Source organism: Pan troglodytes, chromosome 18, assembly GCF_028858775.2.
Source record: "Pan troglodytes isolate AG18354 chromosome 18, NHGRI_mPanTro3-v2.0_pri, whole genome shotgun sequence".
Lineage (NCBI taxonomy): Eukaryota > Metazoa > Chordata > Mammalia > Primates > Hominidae > Pan > Pan troglodytes.
The window spans coordinates 24,240,951-24,264,407 of record NC_072416.2 but is presented as its reverse complement, the minus strand read 5'-3'; the positions used below and the strand labels follow the sequence as shown (position 1 = coordinate 24,264,407).

General features: G+C 40.6%; 1 protein-coding gene across 1 annotated transcript in view; it reads right to left on the bottom strand.

The window, feature by feature from the left end:
• MOSMO (modulator of smoothened) overlaps positions 1-22,715 on the bottom strand; it is a 77,058-nt gene extending 54,343 nt beyond the window's left edge. The window contains exon 1 of the mRNA XM_016928694.4: positions 22,418-22,715. Coding sequence (XP_016784183.1) covers positions 22,418-22,523 — 106 coding nt within the window. The 5' untranslated portion in view covers positions 22,524-22,715. The remainder of the gene's footprint in view (positions 1-22,417) is intronic.
• Positions 22,716-23,457: the final 742 nt, after the last annotated feature.

Genomic DNA, 23,457 nt, shown 5'->3' with positions numbered 1-23,457 from the left:
GCAGTGGCTCATGCCTGTAATCTCAGCACTTTGGGAGGCCAAGGTGGGCAGATCACTTGAGGCCAGGAGTTCAAGACCAGCCTGGCCCACATGGCAAAACTCCGTCTCTACTAAAAATAGAAGAATTAGCCAGGTGTGGTGAGCATGCCTGTAATACCAGCTACTTGGGAGGTTGAGAATCACCTGAACCTGGGAGGCAGAGGTCGCAGTGAGCTGAGATTGCACCACTTCAATCCAGCCTGGGCAACAGGGTGAGACTCTGTCTCAAAAAACAGGGAGAGGAATAGTTAAAAAAGAGTCCCAAACTGCTGGAAATATTTAATTGTGAAGAGAAAAGTACTGATGCATAATTTGCCTAAGAAATATGCACTTAATGTTCAGACACTAAGGAAGTTTGCAAAAGGAAAAATAGTGACACACACTGTCTTAACTGGATAGGCTTTGTGCAGACATACACTTTTAACTTGACTGTTTGGAAAATACGGTTTTGATTTTCAAATACGTTGACTGTATTTGAATCTTTTTCTACAGTGATGTATGATAGGTTCTGGATCCCAGTGAATATCTATCTGCCTGCAGAGTCAGACCCCAGAGAGTACTAAGGCTCAGTGCATTCTTATCAATTCTAAATATGGGTGAAGGTAGAACAAATAGTACAGACTCCACCTAGAGTCTAAAATAACACAATGATGTCCTTTGTGTAGATTTCTTCAACCTTAAGTTTGAATGTGCTTCAATATGCAATTTTGCTAGGAAACTTCCAGAATCTGCTGGGGAGAATAGAGTGGAGAAGCATGAATTTATGGTGAGAGGAGTCAGAAGAAAACAATATTTTGAGACTATTATTAATTTTTCTGTGAAGTTGTTTAGCAATCTGGTAACTCAGAAATTCTGGCCAGATGCCATGGCTCACGCCTGTAATCGCAGCACTTTGGGAGGTCAAGGCAGGAAGACTGTTTGAGCCCAGGAGTTTGAGAGCAGCCTGGACAACATGGTGAAACCCCACCTCTACAAAAAGCAAAATAATTAGCTGGGCATGGTAGTGTCCATGCCTGTAGTCCCAGCTACGGGAGAGGCTGAGATGGGAGGATCACTTGAGCCTAGGGGGTCAAGGCTGTGGTGAGCTATGATTGCACCACTGTACTCCAGGCTGGGCAACAGGGAGAAACCCTGTCTCTAAATAAATAAATAAATAAATTAGTTAATTAATTCTACTAAAAGTCCAAATAACTGCTTAAAAGCTTTTAAGAATGCAACAGCATTTTTCTGTCTAGCAGACTTAAGTGTGTAAAGTTACAGGTCAAGTGACTGCAAAGCCACATTTTGGTGACAAAATTGAAGGAGAGGAAAAAGCTTTAAAACTGGTGAATTCTGAAGAAAAGGAAAGAGAATTTTCTGAAGCTATAAGATCTACAATGACATACATGACAGTAAGGTATGCTGGATTTCTTCCCTAGACAGATGACAAGGCCAGAAGACTCTAAATGGCAACTCAAGAAATAACTACAGGCAACGCTATTTCATTTTATGAATCATACATGTATCTAACAGCCCAGAGAAAGAATGCTTTCAAAATTGGAGGTATTTAAAATGTCAAGAATGTACGTACATTAAACCATCTGACTTTTAGGACTTTTAAAAATATAAACATAGCCAGGCGTGGTGGCTCACACCTGTAATCCCAGCACTTTGGGAGGCTGAGGCAGGCAGATAACGAGGTCAGGAGTTTGAGACCAGCCTGGCCAACATGGTGAACCCCCGTCTCTACTAAAAACACAAAAATTAGCCGGGCATGGTGGCAGGTGCCTATAATCCCAGCTACTCAGGAGGCTGAGGCAGGAGAATCGGTTGAACCTGGGAGGTGGAGGTTGCAGTGAACCAAGACTGCACCATTGTACTCCAGCCTGGGCAACAAGAGCAAAACTCCATCTCAAAATAAACAAACAAACAAACAAACATAGCAGTGGGTACAGGAAATAATGCTCTGACAATATACACTCATCAAGCCTATGGGAGTGAGGGAAGGTTAAGTAGAGTATAAACATGGCAGAACATAAAACATGTAATTTACATCACCTTTGGAAAAGTAAAGTTGTAGAAAGAGAAAAATTAAAGAAAATATGACTGAGTAGATTACATATAATAATTCCTAGAAGAGGCTAAGTATAGTGAAAGGTCAATTAAAAAAGAAAGCAGTTGTTTTAGAAGTAAACACCCATCAGATGTTTATAGAGTAGTAATTATGTGATTCTGATGTTAAGATCCTCTCTTTTTCAGTTGTTGTTTAATGGGCGTAGAGTTTTGGTTTTGCAAGATGAAAAGAGCTTTACAGATGGATCGGGGTGACGGTGGTAAAACAATGTGAATAAACTTAATGCCACTGAACTGTACACTTAAAAATGGTTAAGATGGTAAATTTCGTTATGCATATTTTATCAAAATTAAAAAAAAAACATAAAAAAGATCCTCTCTTTTCAAATTCCAGGGTCCAGTAGCCCTATCCATATTGCTGAAATGATTATAATAAAACAAATATTATAACTTCTACACTGCTTGCAACTGAATAATCATAATAAAGGAAAGTTATATTCGTATGGATGGATATATATGCATACGCACACGTGTGTTTGGTATAATGATTATATTCTGAAAACTTGAAGAAGGGAAAACTCCAGTAGTTTAACTGAAGATAGAGATTTTTATTGATTATGACCCTATATACTTTACATCTTCTGGATAAAAGACATACATCTTTTCAAAATGGATGGTACAACCTAGGAAGAGAACTGACACCAATAAATTTGAACTATACAAATCTAATGACCTAAAAAACGATACACTTTAAAAATGAAAACTGTATCCAGATGTTCTTCCAAAAGGTTATAGTTAGCTTGCCACACAACTCCTGGAGACTGCTCTTTGTGGCTTCAGTGAGGCAACTGTCCCCAAAGGAATATAGATACTTTCATACTGAGGCAGAGAAACTGAAGGCAAGGGCTAGGGGCAGGAAACGAATGAGAAATTCAATTTTCTTGTCACTGCACAAGTAGAGTAGGTGTTTAGCAGCTTGCTTTCTCACTTCCCAAACAGAATCTTCAGTGTTTTGGTTCAGAAAAATCTATTTTTGTCCTAAATTCTACTTCAAAACCTTGAGATTAAAATAAAGGGCACTCTGATAAGAAATTTTCTGTCCCTATCACTCATAAATCTGGAGGAGAAAACGGAGAGGAAGAAGGATAAATAATAATAGCTGCCACTATATTTTGAGTGCTTTCTTAGTGCTGGGTGTAGTATTAAGTGCTTTATGTATGCTCAATTTAATTCTCAAAACAATTCAATAAGGAAACTCAGTAACAGGCTAAATGACAAGGTACCAGCTAGAAGGAGTTGGTTAGAACATGAACCAAGTCTAATTCCACAGGTGTGCTCAAAGTTTACTATGTAGGAATATTTTTGTATAACGGTTAAATTTTTCTTGAATGTTTGTCCAGAGAGTTAAAACTTTAGAAACATTAACAAAGATGTCTCATAAACACTGATTTCCCCAGACAAGTGGCGCATTTTCCACAAACCGCTATTTTGGACAGAAAATACTAAAATAATTTTCTCCAGGTGTTTAGAAACCCAGTTAACCTAATGAAAGCACTATAACACAGTTTTGCATTCTTACTAGTGATATAAAGCACTTTTTCAAATTAATCTGATTGCCCACCTTACTTCCTTTTAAAATTATATTGAAATCCTAGTCCTAGATTTTCTTGAGAATTTCTCTAGTATATTACATAGAATTATATTTTAAAGCCACACACTAAACACAGTTTAGGAGTGATTTTAAAAATGCAATTTCACTTTGATTCTGTTAATTCAAGAAGAGGATCTTCAAACACTGTAATTTAAAAAAAACAGAGACTTGCTACACGAATACTTTAAGCAAGAGCTAAATTCCTGAACAGTTTAACTCCTCCTATCATTTTTACTCAGCAGAATTTCAAATAGCAGCTTGTGTACCCAAGTTATTTACATATTTTCTTCCTTAATCATCTCCTTTTCAAAGGACATAGAGTTCATTTAACAACCAGTTATTATGTCCTAGTTTTATTGCTATTTTTATTTGCTTTCTTTAATGAATGAATCATTTCCAAAACCAGTTTGTAAAGTAATACTCATTTCCGCTATTTCACGTAAAAAGCACAGGTCCAACAATTGCACTCTTTACCACCCCTTCCCGTATGTCTCACCACCAAATCACTATAAGACATCCTAAATTACAAACAGATTAATGTCTTTAAGAATGCAATTCTCAGGCTGGGCGCGGTGGCTCATGCCTGTAATCCCAGCTCTTTGGGAGGCCGAGGTGGGCGGATCACCTGAGGTCAGGAGTTTGAGATCAACTTGACCAACATGGTAAAACCCTGTCTCTACTAAAAATACAAAAATTAGCTGGGCTTGGTAGCACGTGCCTGTCATCCCAGCTACTCAGGAGGCTGAGTCAGGAGGATCACTGCAACCCGGAAGGTGGAGGTTGCAGTGAGCCAAAATCGCACCACTGCACTCCAGCCTGGGCGACAGAGTGAGACCCTGTCTCCAAAAAAAAAAAAAAAAAAAAAAAAAAGAATGCAATTCTCTCATATCCAACTTCCAGACTTAGTTATCATACAGACCATAAATAATTGTGACTTGGACACTAGCTAATATTCCAGGAACTAGTTATTGGTGAAGCAGGAGGAATTAGGAAAAAAGCTGTTAGGTCATCTAGGTCATCTCAGAATTTGTAAAGAATGGGTAGGTCAAATACCCCTTAGGAAAGCAGATTTCAAAAAACTAGGCCTGATTACATGGAATGAAATTATTGAAAAAAGGGGATTCAAATGGTTACTAAGTTCTTGAAAATGTGGTTCTAATAATTACAGAGGGTGTTAATAAGAGAGAGGTACTAAACAAACCAGGATGGTTAGCACAGGACTCATCAGAAACAGCACACTATAAAAACAGCAGTGTGGTATAATGACTCCAGCATCATTTAATGCCATGTAAATCATTCCCTTCTTTGAATATGCTTCTTCAACAGCAAAATGGGGACATTTCCCCTGCAGAGCTGTTGTAGGGGGTTTGTTACCTACTAAGATCAGTATTTCTTTGCAGTTCTTTTTGTCCTTAGGTTATATCCCATCATTAAGAGAGCACAGTCAGAGTTTTATGTTGAAAAGTTACTTGATAATTCTTTTTTTCCTTGATGGTTACATGATTAATTTGATGTACAGTTAGGCTCACTGATTTCAATTTGTATTCAATATTGAAATTTACTTTTTTCAATAGTAAGACTACTCTTCTTTACAGTAGTGGTACTATTCATATGAGGTAAACATTGTGGCCAGTTGTCCATGGACTAGAATTTATATGTAAACAGTAGAATCGGTACGGTAACATTTATATCTACAACTTAATATTTATTACAATAAACTATTTATGATCAATTTTAAGATAACTGCCTATGGCTCCCGAAAAGACTATAGCTAAGGATCTTCAAAAGTTAGTCTGATTAACTTTAGTTGACACTTACATAGTGCTATGTGCCAAGCACTGTAAGTGTTTTATATACATGAAACAGACCTCTGAGGTATGTTGCCCAAAATCATGCTGCTAGTAAGCTGAACAGATAGAATTTTTTTTTTTTTTTTTAGACAGAGTCTTGTTCCATTGCCCAGGCTGGAGTGCAGTGGCACAATCATAGCTCACTGCAGCCTTGAACTCCTAGGCTCAAGCGATCCTTCTGCCTCAGCCTCCCGAGTAGCTAGGACTACAGGCACACATCATCATGACTAGCAATTAAAAAAAAAAAATGTTTGTAGAGATGCGGTCTTGCTATGTTGCCCAGGTTGGTCTCAAACTCCTGGGCTCAGGCGATCCTCCCATCTCAGCCTCCCAAAGTGCTGAGATTACAGGCACATGAACCGTCATGTCCAGACAGAACAGGTAGAATTTGAACCTAGGCTCTACAGTCTGTGCTGTTAGCCACTTTAATATAATGTCTCCTGCATTCTAACTGATTACACATATGTTCCTGCCATAAATAGGAGCCATAAAACTTAAACCTTTTCTGGTTACTTAAATGTGTGACCTTAAGAAAATTATTGTATCATAACTTTCCCACTATTAAAAATGTTTTTGGCCAGGCGCGGTGGCTCATGCCTGTAATTCCAGCACTTCGGGAGGCTGAGGTGGGCAGATCACAAGGTCAAGAGATCGAGACCATCCTGGCCAACATGGTGAAACCCTGTCTCTGCTAAAAATACGAAAATTAGCTGGGTGTGGTGGCATAAGCCTATATAGTCCCAGCTACTCAGGAGGCTGAGGCAGGAGAATCACTTGAACCCTGGAGGTGGAGGTTGCAGTGAGCCGAGATCATACCACTGCTCTCCAGCCTGGTGACAGAACAAGACTCTGTCTCAAAAAAAAAAAAAAGTTTTCAAAGATAATCAACTGCTGTAGACTAAATCTCCTATACATATTTGTAAATACTATTTAGGCCAAATCAACTGCTCTACCTAACCACTAATTTCACTCATTCAATCAACATTCATTAAACATTGCTGGGAGGTAAAGTGAGTCAATTTATTCTCCTGTCTTCTCCAAACCCCACTGAAATGACCAATATAATATACCAAAGAAACTGTCTAGAAGATCTAGATCCAGGATTTCAATACAATTTTAAAACAAAGGTTGGCAACTAATTTGAAAATGTGCTTTATATCAGAATTAAGAATGTAAAATAGTGTTACAGTCCTTTTGTTGGATAAACTAAGTTTCTTAAGAAAAAAAAATATATATATATATAATTTGTACAAAATTCTATAGCAGCATGAGAAAATGACAAGAATACCATCAACAAAGCAGAATCACTGAAGAATTTCTTGAATCTATACAAGAGAAAACAGGTTCACAGAAAAGGAGTAAGTACCTCTGTAGCCTATATCAATACAGTCAAAAGACAGTCTTCTTCATTAGATAAGTTGACGGATTTTCTAAAAAAAACTCAGTAAAACCCCAAGCTCAGAGAAACAGGAGCTGAGCACAGCAGAGAGCTATTGGTAAAGACAATGGAAACTGACCACTGAGAATGGCTGATATCTGTACCTTGAACTTTTTCATCTGGGTATGAACTGCTTGAATGGCCAAGTTGGAGATTTGCCACAAGAGGCTCCTAGAGAGGAAGGGCAGAGCACAGTAGGAGGTGATGGATAAGAGATACAATCTTTTAGTTAATTCTAGGCTAATAAAAAGAGAAAAAAAGCAGTGCCCAGCAACTTACAGAGGCAAAAAATAAAAGAAATAGCACAGTAGGGAAAACCCATAATGTATCCAACATCCCTGATAACTGTCAAGATAGTCACAATAAAGGATAATTAAATCTTCAATACAGGGTGGTCCACTTAAAGCCAACATCTTACTTAACTAATGGTGCAATTCTAAATGGCTACACGATAATAGCTACCTACTGAATGGTAAGAACCTCAGAAAGAGTATGAGGTTTCTAGGATTAGTCCTATATTAGCAACATATCAACATAAAAGGGTTTGTCTTCTAATCCTAATCCACTAAATCTTATCCAGAGTGGGAGTCTAAAAGGTGATTTAGTAGGCTGATATATGACTGTCTACATTTGTCTTAGTAAGATTCTTTGCTATGGTTTCTTAAGTGACTCAATTAAAAAAATTTTTAAACCCAAAGTATTTTGTCTACAGAATAAAAAAACAGAGTCTCACATTTTACGTTTCATCATAAGAAGATGAATAAGATTATACCATAAATTATCTTGTAGGCTACCTGTGATTATCAATCATCCTTTACATTTACAACCCTTGACTGACACTTGGTTACTGTCTTAGTCCATTTGGGCTGCTATAACAAAGGACCAGGTGGCTTAAAAGCAATTAAAATTCATTTCTTACATTTTTGGAGGCTGGAAATCTGAGATCAGGGTGCCAGCAAGGTCCGGTTCTGGTGAGGGTCTTCTAGGTTGCAAACTGGTAAATTCTCATTGTATCTTCATATAGCACAAAGTGGGCTAGACCTCTTTTTAATCACCTCCCCAAATCCCCTCTGCCTAATACTACCATACCGGGGGTCAGGATTTCAACATGTGAATTTGGAAGGACGGGTGCATTCAGTCCATGATAGTGACTAACCTCAACTAATGAGGTTAGGGTTATGGTTTACATACCTAGCCAGTCAGGGAAATCTACCCTAGGACTACAGATTACATCCATAACCCAGTTAGCAAATGTTGGCTAGTGTAGGAAGGTTGAAGGATGCTAGTGGCTTAGTACAATCTATCATCACACTTGAAAAATCCCCAAATACACATTACCTTTGATATGCAGCACAGCACCTGCATATAAACATTTGGATAGGCTGTCTGATACTCTTAGTGCACTGAGCTGGAAGAAGATAGCAATCCAAGTATCAGGGGCATGGTTACAATGTACATCGTGAAAGTGATACCGGCAGGGCCTGGGCAGTGGCTCCCGCCTGTAATCCCAGCACTTTGGGAGGTCAGGGCGGGAGAACTGCTTGAGTTCAGGAGTTTGAAACCAGCCTGGGCAACATAGTGAGACTACTTTTTTTAATGGAAAAAAAAAAAAAAAGTGATATGGGCAGCCAAGGATAAAACAATGATACATCCTACTTTAAAAACATCAGATTGCCTTCAGTAACTGTATAGTGGGCAAATAATCAACTGCAATGTTTATGTTCCATGTATCAAATGTGATAAGAGATTAATCCATTTAGTTGCTTAACCACAATAACAGCAGTTACCGTGTGTGCCTGTACTGTGGTAGATGTTTCAGATATATTAACTTTAATTCTTACAACCACCCTTCAAGGTAAGAAGTATTATCCCCATTTATACATGAAAAAACTATAGCTCCGAGGCCAAGAAACATGCTCAAAGCCCCTCAACTGGTAAACAACAGAACCAGAATTTGAACTGAGTTCTGACTTCTACCCTATATATATATATTTTTTTGAGACAGGGTCTCACTCTGTCACCCAGGCTGGAGTGCAGTGGTCCAGTCTCGGCTCACTGCAACCTCCACCTCCCAGGCTCATGAGATCCTCCCACCTACGCCTCCTGAGTAGCTGGGACTACAGGAACACGCCATCACACCGGGTTAATTTTTGTATTTTTTGTAGACACAGGGTTTCATCATGTTGCCCAGGCTGGTCTCGAACTCCTTGAGCTCAAGCGATCTGCCCATCTCAGCCTCCCAGAGTGTTGGGATTACAGGTGTGAGCCCAGCCCCCATACTCTTTTAACTTTCTGAATAAAATACTTTCCTAAGAATTTAACATATCATATACACTCACTTTTATTTTCAAGTAAGAGGATATTTATGAAGATGAAGGGGGACAGGAACTATTTTTCAGTTGGGGGAAAATACAGAATAACAAAATTTAGGTAAATTTTCAAGCACAAACAAAACAACTATGGGAAAGCCAGAATCAGAACCCAGATTTCAACATAAAAGACTTAATCTGCACCTTATCATACTTAAACTGGCATACAAAATACTGTTTTTCTCCTTACTCTATCCAACCATAGAGGTCCCCTCAACGAGCAGTAACCATTCTAGACCAGACCAATGGCCCTTCCCGTGGGCTCAGATGAGGAACATTGGATCCAACCTCTTCCATTTCATCTTGCTTCCTCATGGGAGAGATTATTTACCCATTACAAGTTCCTCACCATCCCCTACCCACCCCCACCACAGCAAACTACACATATCATATGCACTTGCATTCACTCATACGTATCTTCCTCAGCTCTACTGAGTTAACTCTACCACAGGTTATTCCACTTCAGGAAACCTCTTACACATACATTCTCCGTAATTCCTCTGATAGGGCCAGAAAACCCAAAACACTGTTGACATATATAAGAAGAATCTCAGTGAACAACTATATCACATAGGAGGAATGCTGTAAGCTTTGAAGTCAAACCGATCAAGAATAAGAAAAATAAGCTGCCCTTTCTTGTTCCTTTTTATCTTTTGAAAATGCAAATAGTAAAGCAACTGTATTGCTTTCTACTATTTTGTTGTTGCAGAAGTAAGTATTTCAACTACAACATGGACTTGTGGGCTAGCCTAGAAATCTAACTTCCGTATTGACCCAGAGAATCAACAAAACAACCTACAAATTAAGTTTCATCTTATAATATTAAAGTCAGGGCTGGGCGCGGTGGCTCACGCCTGTAATCCCAGCACTTTGGGAGGCCGATACGGGTGGATCACCCGAGGTCGGGAGTTCAAGACCAGCCTGACCAACATGAAGAAACCCTGTCTCTACTAAAAATACAAAAATTAGCTGGGCGTGGTGGCGCATGCCTGTAATCCCAGCTACTTGAGAGGCTGAGGCAGGAGAATCACTTGAACCCGGGAGGCGGAGGTTGCGGTGATCCGAGATCAAGCCATTGCACTCCAGCCTGGGCAATAAGAGCAAAACTCCATCTCAAAAAAAAAAAAAAAAAAAAATTAAAGTCAGGAATGATTATATAGTAGCTGGACTTCATTTTCTAAATAAAAACCAACTGATACTTTTTTTTTTTTGGAGATGGAGTTTTCGCTCTTGTTGCCCAGGCTGGAGTGCAATGACACGATCTTGGCTCACTGCAACCTCCGCCTCCTGGGTTCAAGCGATTCTCCTGCCTCAGCCTCCTGAGTAGCTGGGATTACAGGCATGTGCCACCACGCCTGGCTAATTTTGTATTTTTAGTAGAGATGGGGTTTCTCTATGTTGGTCAGGCTGGTCTTGAACTCCCGACCTCAGCTGATCTGCCCGCCTCGGCCTCCCAAAGTGCTGAGATTACAGGCGTGAGCCACCGCACCTGGCCCCAACTGATACATTAAAAAAAAAAAAAGAAGCCTGAATTCTATGGATATGCAGCTAATTTGATATGTAGCAATTTAAGTATCATACTTGTGAAAATGAGATAAGACTGGGAGTGCCAAATATTCCTGTCTTCTGAGCTCTAGTCCCTTTCTTCTTGCATATCCTACTATCACCTCAAACAGAACATGTCTAAATCAACTCCTCACTTTTTACAATCACCTCACTCTCTAAATTCCCAATTTTATTCCCTAGCCCAGGTTCAAAATCTTAGTGTTAACCATAACATTTCCTCTTTCCTGCCCTGTGCAAGCTTAGACTGAATGCTGCCTAAGATACAAAGGCAGCAAAGGAATAAATCATATTCCCTGCTCTCAAAGAACTTTAAAAAAAATCTATACTACAAAAAAATTATACTAGAAAATAGGGCAAGTACCACACAAATAACCATGACACAGATATGCTACCATAAAAAATGTGCAAAGTGTTACCAAGGGGTTGGAAAATCACTTTAGGTAAGGGATCAAAAAAGGTTTTATGAAGATAGCAACTGATATGCTCGGAAGATGGGTAGGATACTGATAAAACAGGGACTGGAGAGAGTGACAGGACCAAAGAATTACAGATGAGAATACTGATTGCACACAGGAAACAGAAAGTAATACAGAGGGGCTAGAATGTACATTCATGCAGGGGGAAAAAAGCAGGATCTAAGGCCAGAAAGTATTATAAGTTGGAGCCAGATTGTGAAAATCCTTGAGTGTCTTTTGTCCTGTGGAAGATGAAGTCACTGAAGGTTTCTGGTACAAGCACACGCAATAGTTAAGAGCCAGGATCCACTGTGTGACATTAGGCAAGTGACTTCTCTGTATTTTCATGAGGCTGTCTAAATAACAGCACTTACACAGGGGCATTGTGGGGATCAATTAACACATGTAAAGTGTCTAGAAAAGAATCTGTCACAAAGTAAATGCTATACAAGTATTTATTATTCTATTTGTTCTTTAGAAAGATAAAATAAGTTGCAATACAGAGAAATGGACTGGAATAGAAATTTCACTGCCTCCTCTCTACCTTTACTCATGCCATTCCCTTTTCAAGAACAAGAACCACCCAAGTCTTCCTTATTACTCATTATTAAATGTATCATCTGTTAAGCTCAAATTCCACCTCCTCTCTGATTGCCTGATCCTATGCATATGTTGGTACATACTCACAAGATGTAAGACATGCAAGATACAATTTTATCTTCCCAGGGTATAGGGTACCTCAAGGACTTTTTTCATTTGCTTAAACATAATCTCTCTGATTATTTCAGTACAGATTCCTTACAGACCACAAATACGTCAATAGCATTTGTTGCAAGATGGTCTGGAATGAAGTCCAATGGCATAGGGAATATCTATGGGAAGATTTTTAAAATATTCATAGTAAATTAAAGATTTCTTTTATCAAAATGATGGTACCTTATAAATCAAATGGTCATATCTCTTTGACAGTCTAAGTGGCCTTAAAGATTTTTGTCTTTGGAGGTCAGTGACCTGGTCAGCAGAACTGATCTGAACATAGCCTATTTTTGAAAAGAACTTCTATTATTATGGCTGAAATTGGACCCAACCATGTTCCAGGTAAACAACTTACTGTGAATATATTGCAATAATGAAATTTTGTTCTTCCTTTTTCTTACTTGACCCACCCAACTGCATTTTTTTCTACTCCTGTTTAATCTCTAACTATAGTAGAATATGGTCCCTAGTTGAACAGATCTATATTAAAAGTCAACAGCTGCCTTTTTGCTCAATATATACAACGGCAAGTGTCAAAATGCCAAATGTGATATTTTATTTATAGCAAAGCTAGTATAATGAGACACACAAAGTGCAGCCTTTTGCTAATTAAAAAAAAAAGCAGTGATTCAAAGATTTGTCAGTTTGCTTCAAAAGTGAACTGGAGTCACACACGGAAACTTCCCTTAAGCAAACTATACATGTTAGTTGGTACATATTCACAAATACATGTAAGTACCATTGATAGCAACACCCAAACCCAAATGCTCTTTTTTTTGGTCAAATCTAAAGCAATAAACCCCAAAGGAACGTCACATTCTACTTGCTCATTGCATATTTGGCAAGAATTCTCCTCCGTGTAATTTGCAGTTAACAAGAGAATGCACAGTAAAGTTTACAAACACAGTAAATTTAGGTGAAATACACAGTACGGGTATATTATTGAAAAATGGTTTTAATTCAGGTACCTATTTTTAGGTATCCTGATATTCAAAGATCTTCAGGTTTCCTCATGGCTCTTATCTAAGCCTCTTTAGGATTTCTACAACAGCTTTCCCAACATTACTTTTTCATCAGTTTGTAGTTGATAAAGGATGAAATAACTGCTACTTTCAATCTGTTGTTATCAATTGGATCAGGTTTTCTAATTATAAAGCTGCTAGCTGCTTAGTTGGGCGGGCAATTCTAGAAAGTACTTGGAAAAAAAGGTGTAGCTTCAGAACTTGAAAATACAACATTCTGACAACCAAAAAGACATGAATGTCATGTTATATAAACCATCACAAAGGTAAAGCTGTAAATATGAAATTTATACCTATATACTTGTCACTGCTGTCACCGTACAACCTAATTTCCTGGGTCTCTTAGAGAAGCATATCAAACACGGTCACTATGTAAATAATTATGCATTCGGGTTGCACGAACAAGTTCTTATTTATAATTCAACGGTGACAATTTCATAAACAGGAACACTTCATTACATGTCTAAATTTCCCCTATAAGATTATGCAATATGGCCCACCACCTAAGTATGCATTGAAATGGGTTATGGAAAAAATGAACTCACAGTTGCATTACAGAAGCTAGTAACTAGAAAAAAATTTATTCCATAAACTAAATCTTCAGCTATATCGCTTGCCAGGTTTCTATAAAGAACCAACTATCTCATATATTTCAAACTTATTTTCACACTTTGAGGTGAGAAAAATTGACTTGATACTCCAACTGTACTACCAGCTCTTAAATTCCTTTAAAACTAACCTCTGAACTAAATGATCTTAACAATACACTGTGGTTAATATTCTTTAACCCACAGGAGAACAAAGTTGGAGTCTAAACCTGCATAACTATTGGAAGTGCTGAAAGAGGTATTAATCAGGTCTGAATGATATAATTTTCATTAATAAAAACCCTCAACTGCAACTTGTCTAAGATCAATTACACGGCTCGTAAATAGTAGGACTGGGACTTGGCTACATGTTGGTTTGCCCCAAAGCCCGTGTGCCATTTCCACTATGCTAGGCTGTCTTTCACTTAGAAAACCTCTTCAATCTGTTCCAGAAACATAAAAACCCAAGTACTCCTTGGTTTTGGTAGTTACATGTGTCCCATAGGTGTGTATTACCACAACAACTGACTACGCAGTCTCTCTTCCCAGATTGGACCCAGCTGGGTTCACGAACATTCAAATACAGACACATTATGTTGCCTTAAATCTCTTTCTGGAACAAGGCAGGTATAAGTAAATAAATAAGACAGACAGTACAAAAGGGAAACACTAAAAATCCAGATGTTTTGATCTTTTATATAATAAATGACTAACATTTGAGCATTTACTAAGTATCGGACAATGTGCTAATCTCTTATATGCCACATTTTATCTCCTCACAACTATCCTTTGAGGTAAATGTATTGTCTCCATTTTATAGCTGAAAAATCAAATTACATGCCCCAAATCATAAAGCTAATAAAAAGGGAATCCAAGAATCAAATAGAGATATGCCTGACTCCAAATCCTACAGAACCATTTTACTATACTGCAACTCCAATACAAACTCAGTATTTACCAGGAAAGGGATTAAACAATGATGTTTTTGGTCACACTAAGCAGAACAGTGGAGAACTGATATATGTAACCATTACTATGCAAAATTTGAAAGGGGTTCTGGCAGCCAAATAAGGAAGGACTCAATAAGTATGGCCAATCTAACAAATGCATCAGCAGTCTTTACTCTAATTTTTTTTCTTCTGAATTTCCTTCTTTTAGTGATTTCCATTTACTCATGCCTGCTGTTCATGTTCTTCATCCTAAATTCCCCTTCTCCAAAAACATTTAGGCTTATGTATAGTCTTAATTCTGAAGTGGTTCCATCTCTGTTGGTAATGATAAAAGAGATGATGTTTGGAACTAAGGTTGTAAAGGAAATATTAATGCTTTGCTCAGGAGATCTAATTTCCTATTGGAAAATCTAGTCCACTCTGGGAATTCACAGTATCATAAATGATCTCAAGCTTTAAGCATGTCCTGTGAGTACTGTAAAAAGACCGGTTTTTGAATTTTTATTGATAATTATTACTTGATATGCTGAAATAGATTACACTGATAATGTCACTTTTTAAAAAATCACATTTAAAAAACATCTTTAATCACTTTATCTTCATAGACTTTTATGCTTGGAAGTAAAAAACTGAGTGGTCCAAATGTCCACCAACTGATGAATGGCTAAATAAATGTGGTCTATTCACATAATGGAATACTTGGCAATAAAAAAGAAATACATAGCTAGGTGTGGCAGCGTGCATCTACCACGCTGAGGATTGCTTGATCCCAGGAGTTTGAGCCTGGGAAACACAGCAAGACCCTGTCTCTTAAAGAAAAAAAAAAGTCATAATATGTATGAACTTTGAGAACATTATGCTAAGTTTAAGAAGCCTGTCACAAAGGATCACATAGATTCTATGATTGGAAATGTCCAGAATAGGCAAATCAACAGACAGAAAGCATATTAGGGGTTGCCTAGGAGGCTAAGAGGCACCTCTTAGCCTGGTCTTGGAGTAATGAAAATGTTCTGAAATGGACTATGGTGATGGTAGCACACAACTTTATGAAGATACTAAAAGCCACTGATTTGTATACTTTAAATACTTTATTTGTATACTTTAAATGGATGAATTTTAGTATTATGTGAATTACATCTCAATAAAGCTCTTTAAAAAAATTTACTGGAAATAGGCTCAAAAGACCAATGAAGAAATATTATTAATGCTTTTTAAATTCAAGGAGAACGCAATCTCAAAATATTTGCCCTTTTAGGTAACCAAATCCTGTCCTCTATAAATCATGTCCAAAGTGATTAATAAAATGAAGTTTGAGATAGGTTTGTTTAACAACTGATGTTACAGAGTTCTTTCATGTCAAAGTACCTTTGTGACCTTTGAAGTTGTTACAGTTCCAGGGAAAGGACTAATGATTTAATCATTTTCTATTACTTAATAAACAGGTCTGCTTGAGCAACTTGTAATTTTAGTGTTTTAAACTGAGGATCCCCAGTGCATAGGCTGGGATCTACCTGTAGATCTTGAACCCTTATGAGATAGATGTCAAGCACCACAGTCCCTTATCTGAGGTTTACCAGATTTTCCTATGAAGTAGGTAGGAGGTAGCAGAATAGGAAATGATACCCCCACCAAGGCTTTCACTTCCCTGAACACCTGCCAATCTTTAGACCTGAAGAAAATGAAAACTCTTCCTCACAAAATGCTAGACATATAGTGGGTTTTAAACACATAAGGCTTTCTCCTTATTCCCGATTTTATTATCCATGAGCAATGGAGACCGGGGGAGAGGACAGAATCCTGTTGGCATAATACTTTTAGCTCATTTGTGTCTCCTCACTCAATCCCTGTCAGGTCACAAGGACTGACTTCATCTGACTGGTAGTTTAGGAGAAAATACTGGGCATATGTGATCCAACATTTTGCCTTTGGAAGCACTCATCTCTCCTCTGTCATGCTGGAAGTGTTATAGGGGCAGTTCTCCCAGTTCTGTCTGGGACTGGATTGTTAAGTCTGCTCAATTTTAAGGTCCAGGAGTAGGACGTCACGTGCCCCCAAATGTAAGTGACATTCTCCAATATCCTCTTTCTTAGTAATAAAATAATATTTTAGCCCCTAAATACCTTATTTCTTTTTTGCCCCTCAACTAGTTCAGAATACAAGCAGGGAAGAACATGTCAGTTTTTGAGATTCCCCCCCCCCCAAACAGTAACATCCCATCTAGACAATTTTAAAAACAACAAGAATGAAAATATCTTCAGAAATGAATACACTAACCTTAACTTCGTTATGACAAACTATAACATGAATATGATAACCACTTTAGGGAAATTTTGACGAGACATAAGGGAGAAGTTCTTTCAGCTACTTGAAAGAGACTTTTGGGGAACATCTGGAAATCTTCATAAAGAACATAAGGCAAATCTATCTAGGATGAGTAGGATTACGGTCACTGAAATCCTTGCTGTGAGGGGATAATGCCTTCCTCACTAAAGGGATCTGTAGACCATTTATATTTATCAGAGACGCAGCTTTACTTAACTGTTTATCTTGTTAAAATTAACACTAATTTTTCCCCCTGACAAAAAGTCTCTTCAGGGGTGAGAAGAGAGTGACAGTGAAATTAAGAAGCTTGTACAAAGCAAAGACTATTACTTCAAGACTGAAACCCAAGTCTCCTTCTTTCCCTCTTCTGTAATCTGGGAAAACCTCCAGCCACTGAAGAATTTTAATTTCATTTAAGATAAGTAAAAGGTGTGCATAAATAACATATAGGTAATACTTCAGTGAAGAATTTTCTTCAATGGAATCTTTGCAGCACTGAAACTCAAATCTCACATGCAAAGCACTACCATGTGGGGGAAAATGTGAAAATGACTATTTTACATTGGCCAAATATAAACATCCTAAGGAATCAGATCAAGTAATGGATGTCAAAGTGCTTCAAAAACTATGAAGCATTATATAAAATCAAAGATATTCCTGTTGGTGTTGAGTTCCAGTAACCAGCAGAAATTTGATCTTAGCATAGCAGAATTATATAATTTTGCCACTGTATTCATCTACATTTAATATTTCTGGTTACACTAACACAAACAGTCTTCATTAGAGTGCCTTCCCCCATACATACAATATGTTTCAGATCTTCAAAAGTTTGTGCATAATCCACAAGCCATTACAAGAAGTAAATGAAATGTTAATCACACAGGTGAAAATAAAAGGGATGTACTTTCTCTGTATCTAGACCAAGACAATAAAAACATGAAAAACTCTGCTGTCCAAAGTATGGTCCATAATCTTATAGTAACATAGTTTATCAATAGGGACTTCAGGAAGTTACTCTTTTTTTTTTTTTTTCCTATTCCTTCTATGGTAGTTCAAGTAGAAGCTGAGAACAGAGATTAGAGTATGGAAAGACTGGAAGAGGAAGAACAGCACGGAAGTGACAGAGAAAGTCCAAAGCCAAGAGGGACATATATTTAACTTGTTCTAAGCATGGCTGTATTATTCTTGATGTTTCCTTATTTCCTAGAACATCTAATAGAGAAAACATCATTTCTCACAGTTCTGGGCTTTCATTTCAAAACTGGATTCTGACACCTGTTCTTATAAACTAGAACAGCAATATAACAATATGTAATTTTTATTGAGCATTTACTGTATGCCAGGTACTGTTCTAAATGTTTGACATGGGTTAACTCAGTTAATTATCAATATATCCCAATGAGATGGATACTTTTATTATCCCTAATTTACACAGGAGGAAACGGAGACAAAGAGAGGCTAAAGAACCTGCCCTAAAGCTACAGAGCTATGAAGTGATGAAGTCTAGACTTGAATTCTGAAACTTTCCCTTAGTAGTTCACTGCAGTGGTTTTCAAGCTACATTCTGCAGACTATTTCAGCTCCAAAAGTTCTACTTCTAAAATACATTTTATCCGGTATAAAAACTGCAATGAAAACATCACAATCAAAACTTTATAGACTGAATATAATACACCAAAGGGAACCAACACATTAACTTTTTGTTGCCAGGTTAAGTGGCTTTTGTGCAGCTCTTGAAATAAAGCTAGACCTGTCACCACTGAGATCTTACTTGAACTTCTTGTAAATGTTTCATTGATTTGGAAGGTGTAACTCTGCACTTTTTTTTTTTTTTTTTAACTCAGGACTACATCTGCCTGCTCAGGTGAGACTGTACAGCATACAAGCTCAAGCACAACAGTAAACAAAGGAACATACTGTCCCATTCGTTTTATGTTTTGGGGGGTTTACTGCCTGACATATGTAAGGTAAGAAATACACGCTAGATAAGAATTTTAAAAATTTCCTTTGTTCCTAGTATCTCTTATTCCTCTTTCTAGCCATAATATTTAACGGAGTGGTATCCTGAGATGGCAAGGGAAACTTTTAGAAAAAAACAATCACTTCCTCGATCCCACATCAGCCACACATTGTCACTGTTACACTCTGGACCTTGTGCCTACGATCCCCTGCCATTCCACTTTGCTGGATTGATCACTCCCACTCTGACTGGTCTTCAATTTTATTGGGTCCCCTATTCCACTGGCCATGTACCATTGTACCATCTGCTATTCGACTGAACAATCCATTAGTTTTTATTCATTTTCACTCTTTATCCAGCTGACACTCCATAAGCCATCATTACAATACTTTGGCCACTATCCTAAATACCTTGGCTGCTCTGTCATTTTGTTGCAATGTATCTGGCAAACCCCAACCTTGAATGAAGCCTTCACATTATTCTTTATTATTCATTATTGTATATGAGGCTTTTACATTATTCTTGATGTTTCCTTATTTCCAAGAACACTTGGAAAATTCACCTACCTTAGTACCAAAATGACACAGCACTACTAGAAAAGGTCAAGAGGGCAGATAGGTTATCACACTGTATGTTCATGACCATCAACTTCCACGACGCATCAGTGCTGCTAGACAATCCTACTTATCACCGTTGGCAAGCTTTCTCTGCAATTATTTCGAACAGTTTCTATTTCCTCAGACCTTGGACATCCATTGCTCCTATCTCCATGGCAACTCACAGCCAATTTTGCCTCCAAATTTGAAAGAGTTATACTCATTCTATCCTTGCTTTCTTCTGAATACAAGAGGAGCTTGCCCTTTTTTTTTTTTTTTCTGTTTTCTTTTTAAGACGGAGTACCATTCTGTCGCCCAGGCCGGAGTGCAGTAGCGTGATCTTGGCTCACTGCAACCTCCGCCTCCCAAGTTCAAGCGATTCTCTTGCCTCAGCCTCCCGAGTAGCTGGGATGACAGGCATGCACCACCGCGCCCAGCTAACTTCTTTGTATTTTTAGTAGAGACAGGGTTTCACCATGTTGGCCAGGATGGTCTCAAACTCCTGTCCTCAGGTGATCCGTCCGCCTTGGCCTCCCAAAGTGCTGGGATTACAGGCATGAGCCACCACACCCGGCTATGCCCTTTTCCATCTTAGGAATGTTATGCTATCACTTATCTTTCTTCTCTTTTATATGTAACAATTCTTCTCTTTCAACTATATCTTTTGCATGGTCATTTAGTCTATTTTATCTATTGGGATTCTATCTAAAACTTCTTTGTAAAAAGATTCCTTCTGCTACAGCACTGAAACCCCTTTTCCCCTAAGTACGTGAAGCCTGAAAGTCTCATAAAAGGAGTCAATACACATGTAAGTAGGATAAAAACATCAACAGGTCACGAACTGGATGTCATACATGTAACCGTGTTAAGTTGTCGGGCAGCAACAATATTTTCATAAACAAAGCCCATAGTACCACCAAATTCGAAACCATCCTGATTCTTTCTTCATATATTTTACAATTAAGAGTTCTGCTAAAACTCTATGGGCAAGAAAAGTAGCAGAATTTTTAGAGTGTTATTTTAATAACCAGTGAATATGACAGCATGATTTTGTGTTACTAGGTCTAGATTGGGGGACAGAAGGGAGGGAGGAGGAAGCAACAAATGTCCCAGCTACCACTTTTTTTCTAAGAGCTAAAAATATTGCAGGATAAATACAGAACCATAAGTAATACTTAAAAAGTAAGTTTTGACAGCACAGTGATGCTTTTCTTTTTCTTTTTTTTTTTTTTTGAGACAGAGTCTCGCTCTGTCGCCCAGGCTGGAGTGCAGTGGCGCAATCTCAGCTCACTGCAACCTCTGCCTCCCGGGTTCAAGCGATTCTCCTGCCTCACCTCCTGAGTAGCTGGGATTACAGGCGCGCGCCATCATGCCCGGCTAATTCTTTTTTTTTTTTTTTTTTTTTTGTATTTTTAGTAGAGACGGGGTTTCGCCATGTTGATCAGGCTAGTTTCGAAATCCTGACCTCCTGATCCGCCCGCCTGGGCCTCCCAAAGTGCTGGGATTACAGGCGTGAGCCACCGCGCCCGGCCGCATTTTTATAAGAAATTATCCATGGAGGGAGCTTGACATTCCCAACCCTCCAAAAGTTCCTTCACCTGCACTGAACAAGCAGTTAAAAAACAAGACCATTCCTTAAATCGGAGCAGCTCTCCTGACAGCTGTTTACATTAATTAAGGTTTGGTCTCACAGGTCTGGGAGAGAGGGAGAAAGAGAGGCGGGGGAAGAGGGGAGGGAGAAGAGGTAGCAGGGAAAGAAGTGGCCCAAGCTGAGAAAAATCTTGGAAGCGCATTCACCTGGGGTACCCTTCAAAAAGATGCCCGCCTCTTTCCCGAGGGCACCACCTTGCCTCTCCCGCCCACAGCTCCGTGGTGGTACAGCAAGCACTGCTCCCGCTGCCGGGCTGCCTGCAACTCTAATGTGTTATTTAATTTTGTAACTACTATTAAGATCTCTCCAGCGTTTTTGTGATGCGCTGGAAAGACGCTCCATAAAATGAGGTTTATTATTAGTAGTATTATAGCTCCCGGGCCTAAAATAAAGCAGAATTATAACCACATACACACTTCAAAGGGAAAATCCGAAGCCACAAGCTTCTCAAACACTGCCAAGCGGGCAGGGGATGGGCGGGGGCGGCGGTGCAGAGGGGCTCCAATCCGGCGCCCCCCACTCCCACCAACCCCACCAGCTCTCCCAGCACCCACCATTCACCCTGCCTGGTGGGGTCAGAGCCCGCAGCCCGGGCTCGCCCCCGGCCGCAGCTTCCTCTGGTGGTGGAGGGTCTGGGGTCGGACCTGATCCCTCTCGGCCTCCCCTCGCCCACCAGCTCTTTAGTGGCTCCCGCACTGCCCCGCAGGCTGCCTCACTCCCAGCCCTAGCCTCTCCGCCTGGTTTCTAATTCCCTTGCAGGAGCCTCAGTTTCCTCCCGTCTCCCACCTTGACTTTTTTTTTTTTTTTTTTTTTTAAATCCAGAACGAAGCTCATTCCTCTGCGATCCCTCACATCGGAGGGCTGCTCCCCTCCTCCCCGGTCCGGGACTTGCCAGCCCAGCCCAGGTCTCCTCGGCCACTTTTCACCCGGCCTGGGGCGCCTCTCCCCTCAGCCCGGGGGTCCCGCTGGCGCCCGGCGGCTTCCTCTCCTCCATCCCTTTCCTCCGCGGCCCGGGTCTCCCCTCCGCCCCCGGTCTCCTCAGGCTAGCCTCCGGCCGGGACCCTCCACCCCGTCCTCTCCTCAGTCCGGGTCTCCCCTCCCTCGCGTCGCCCTCAGCCAATCTCCCGCCCGGCCCCGCGCGCCAGCGGCTCACCCGCAGACTCCCCGGTGTTGATCCAGTCCGGGTTGGCGATGCTGGCGATGGCGAAGATATCGGCGGCCAGAAAGAGACATCCTGAGATGATGGTCAGTTTATCCATCTCCCCGCCCCGCTCCCCCCACCCCCCGAGCCCCGGACAGGCAGCGGCCTCACGCCTCCCGCCCCATGGGCCGCCGCCGGGGCCCGGAGTCCCCGCGCCGCTGCCTCGCGCCCCCTCGGCCCCCGCGCGCCGCTCGCGCCCTCCGCGCGCCCGGGACCAGCAGCCGCGGCGCGGCCCGCACAGACGGAACCGCCGCCCGCCCCGGAACTGCTCGGCCCGCCCGCCCCTCACCCGGAAGCGAAGCCGCGGCGTTGGCGAGGCCGGTCCCGGCTCCCCAGCCGCCGCGCCCCAGCTCCGTCCTCCCGGCTCGGCCGGCCGCCCTGGGCCCCTCCCCGCACCGCCCGCCTCTACGTTCTGGACCCGGACCCGACCGGCCCGGCTCCGGTCCCTGCCCGGGTCCCGGTCTCTTCTGGCAGGCCACGCCACCTCTTGGCTTTCTGCCCACTAATAAGATTGTTGATGTTGATGACTGGGCACAGGCTGCGGCCCCTCCTGAGCCCCTCAGAAGCAAAACTGGAATGAGAGTGGGGAGCTGCCCGTCTTCCAGCAGGAGGCGGGCCCCGACTCCCGCCGAGCGACTCCGGGCCCCGCGCGGTCCCTGTCACCTTGTATTCTCATTGCCCGTTCCGCGGCCGTCAGCTCCCAGGATTGCCCCATTTAGCAAATAGCTTTCGACCACCCCTCTTCGTCAGACGTTGTAGGTGCAGAGGTACTGGAGTGGACAGAGGCAAGGCGCCCGCTCTTGGGGAGCTCACATTCTGGTGGGAAGAGACAGAAACACATTAAGAACCTATCTGTAAAATAAAGATAATTTCAGGTGCAGATCCCTGAATTCAATGGAGGTCAGTGTGATGGGAGTCGGAGCGATACCTGCGATAGGGAAGGATGCATTTCCGCTGAGACCATCACGATCGTAAAGACCTGCACTTTGAAG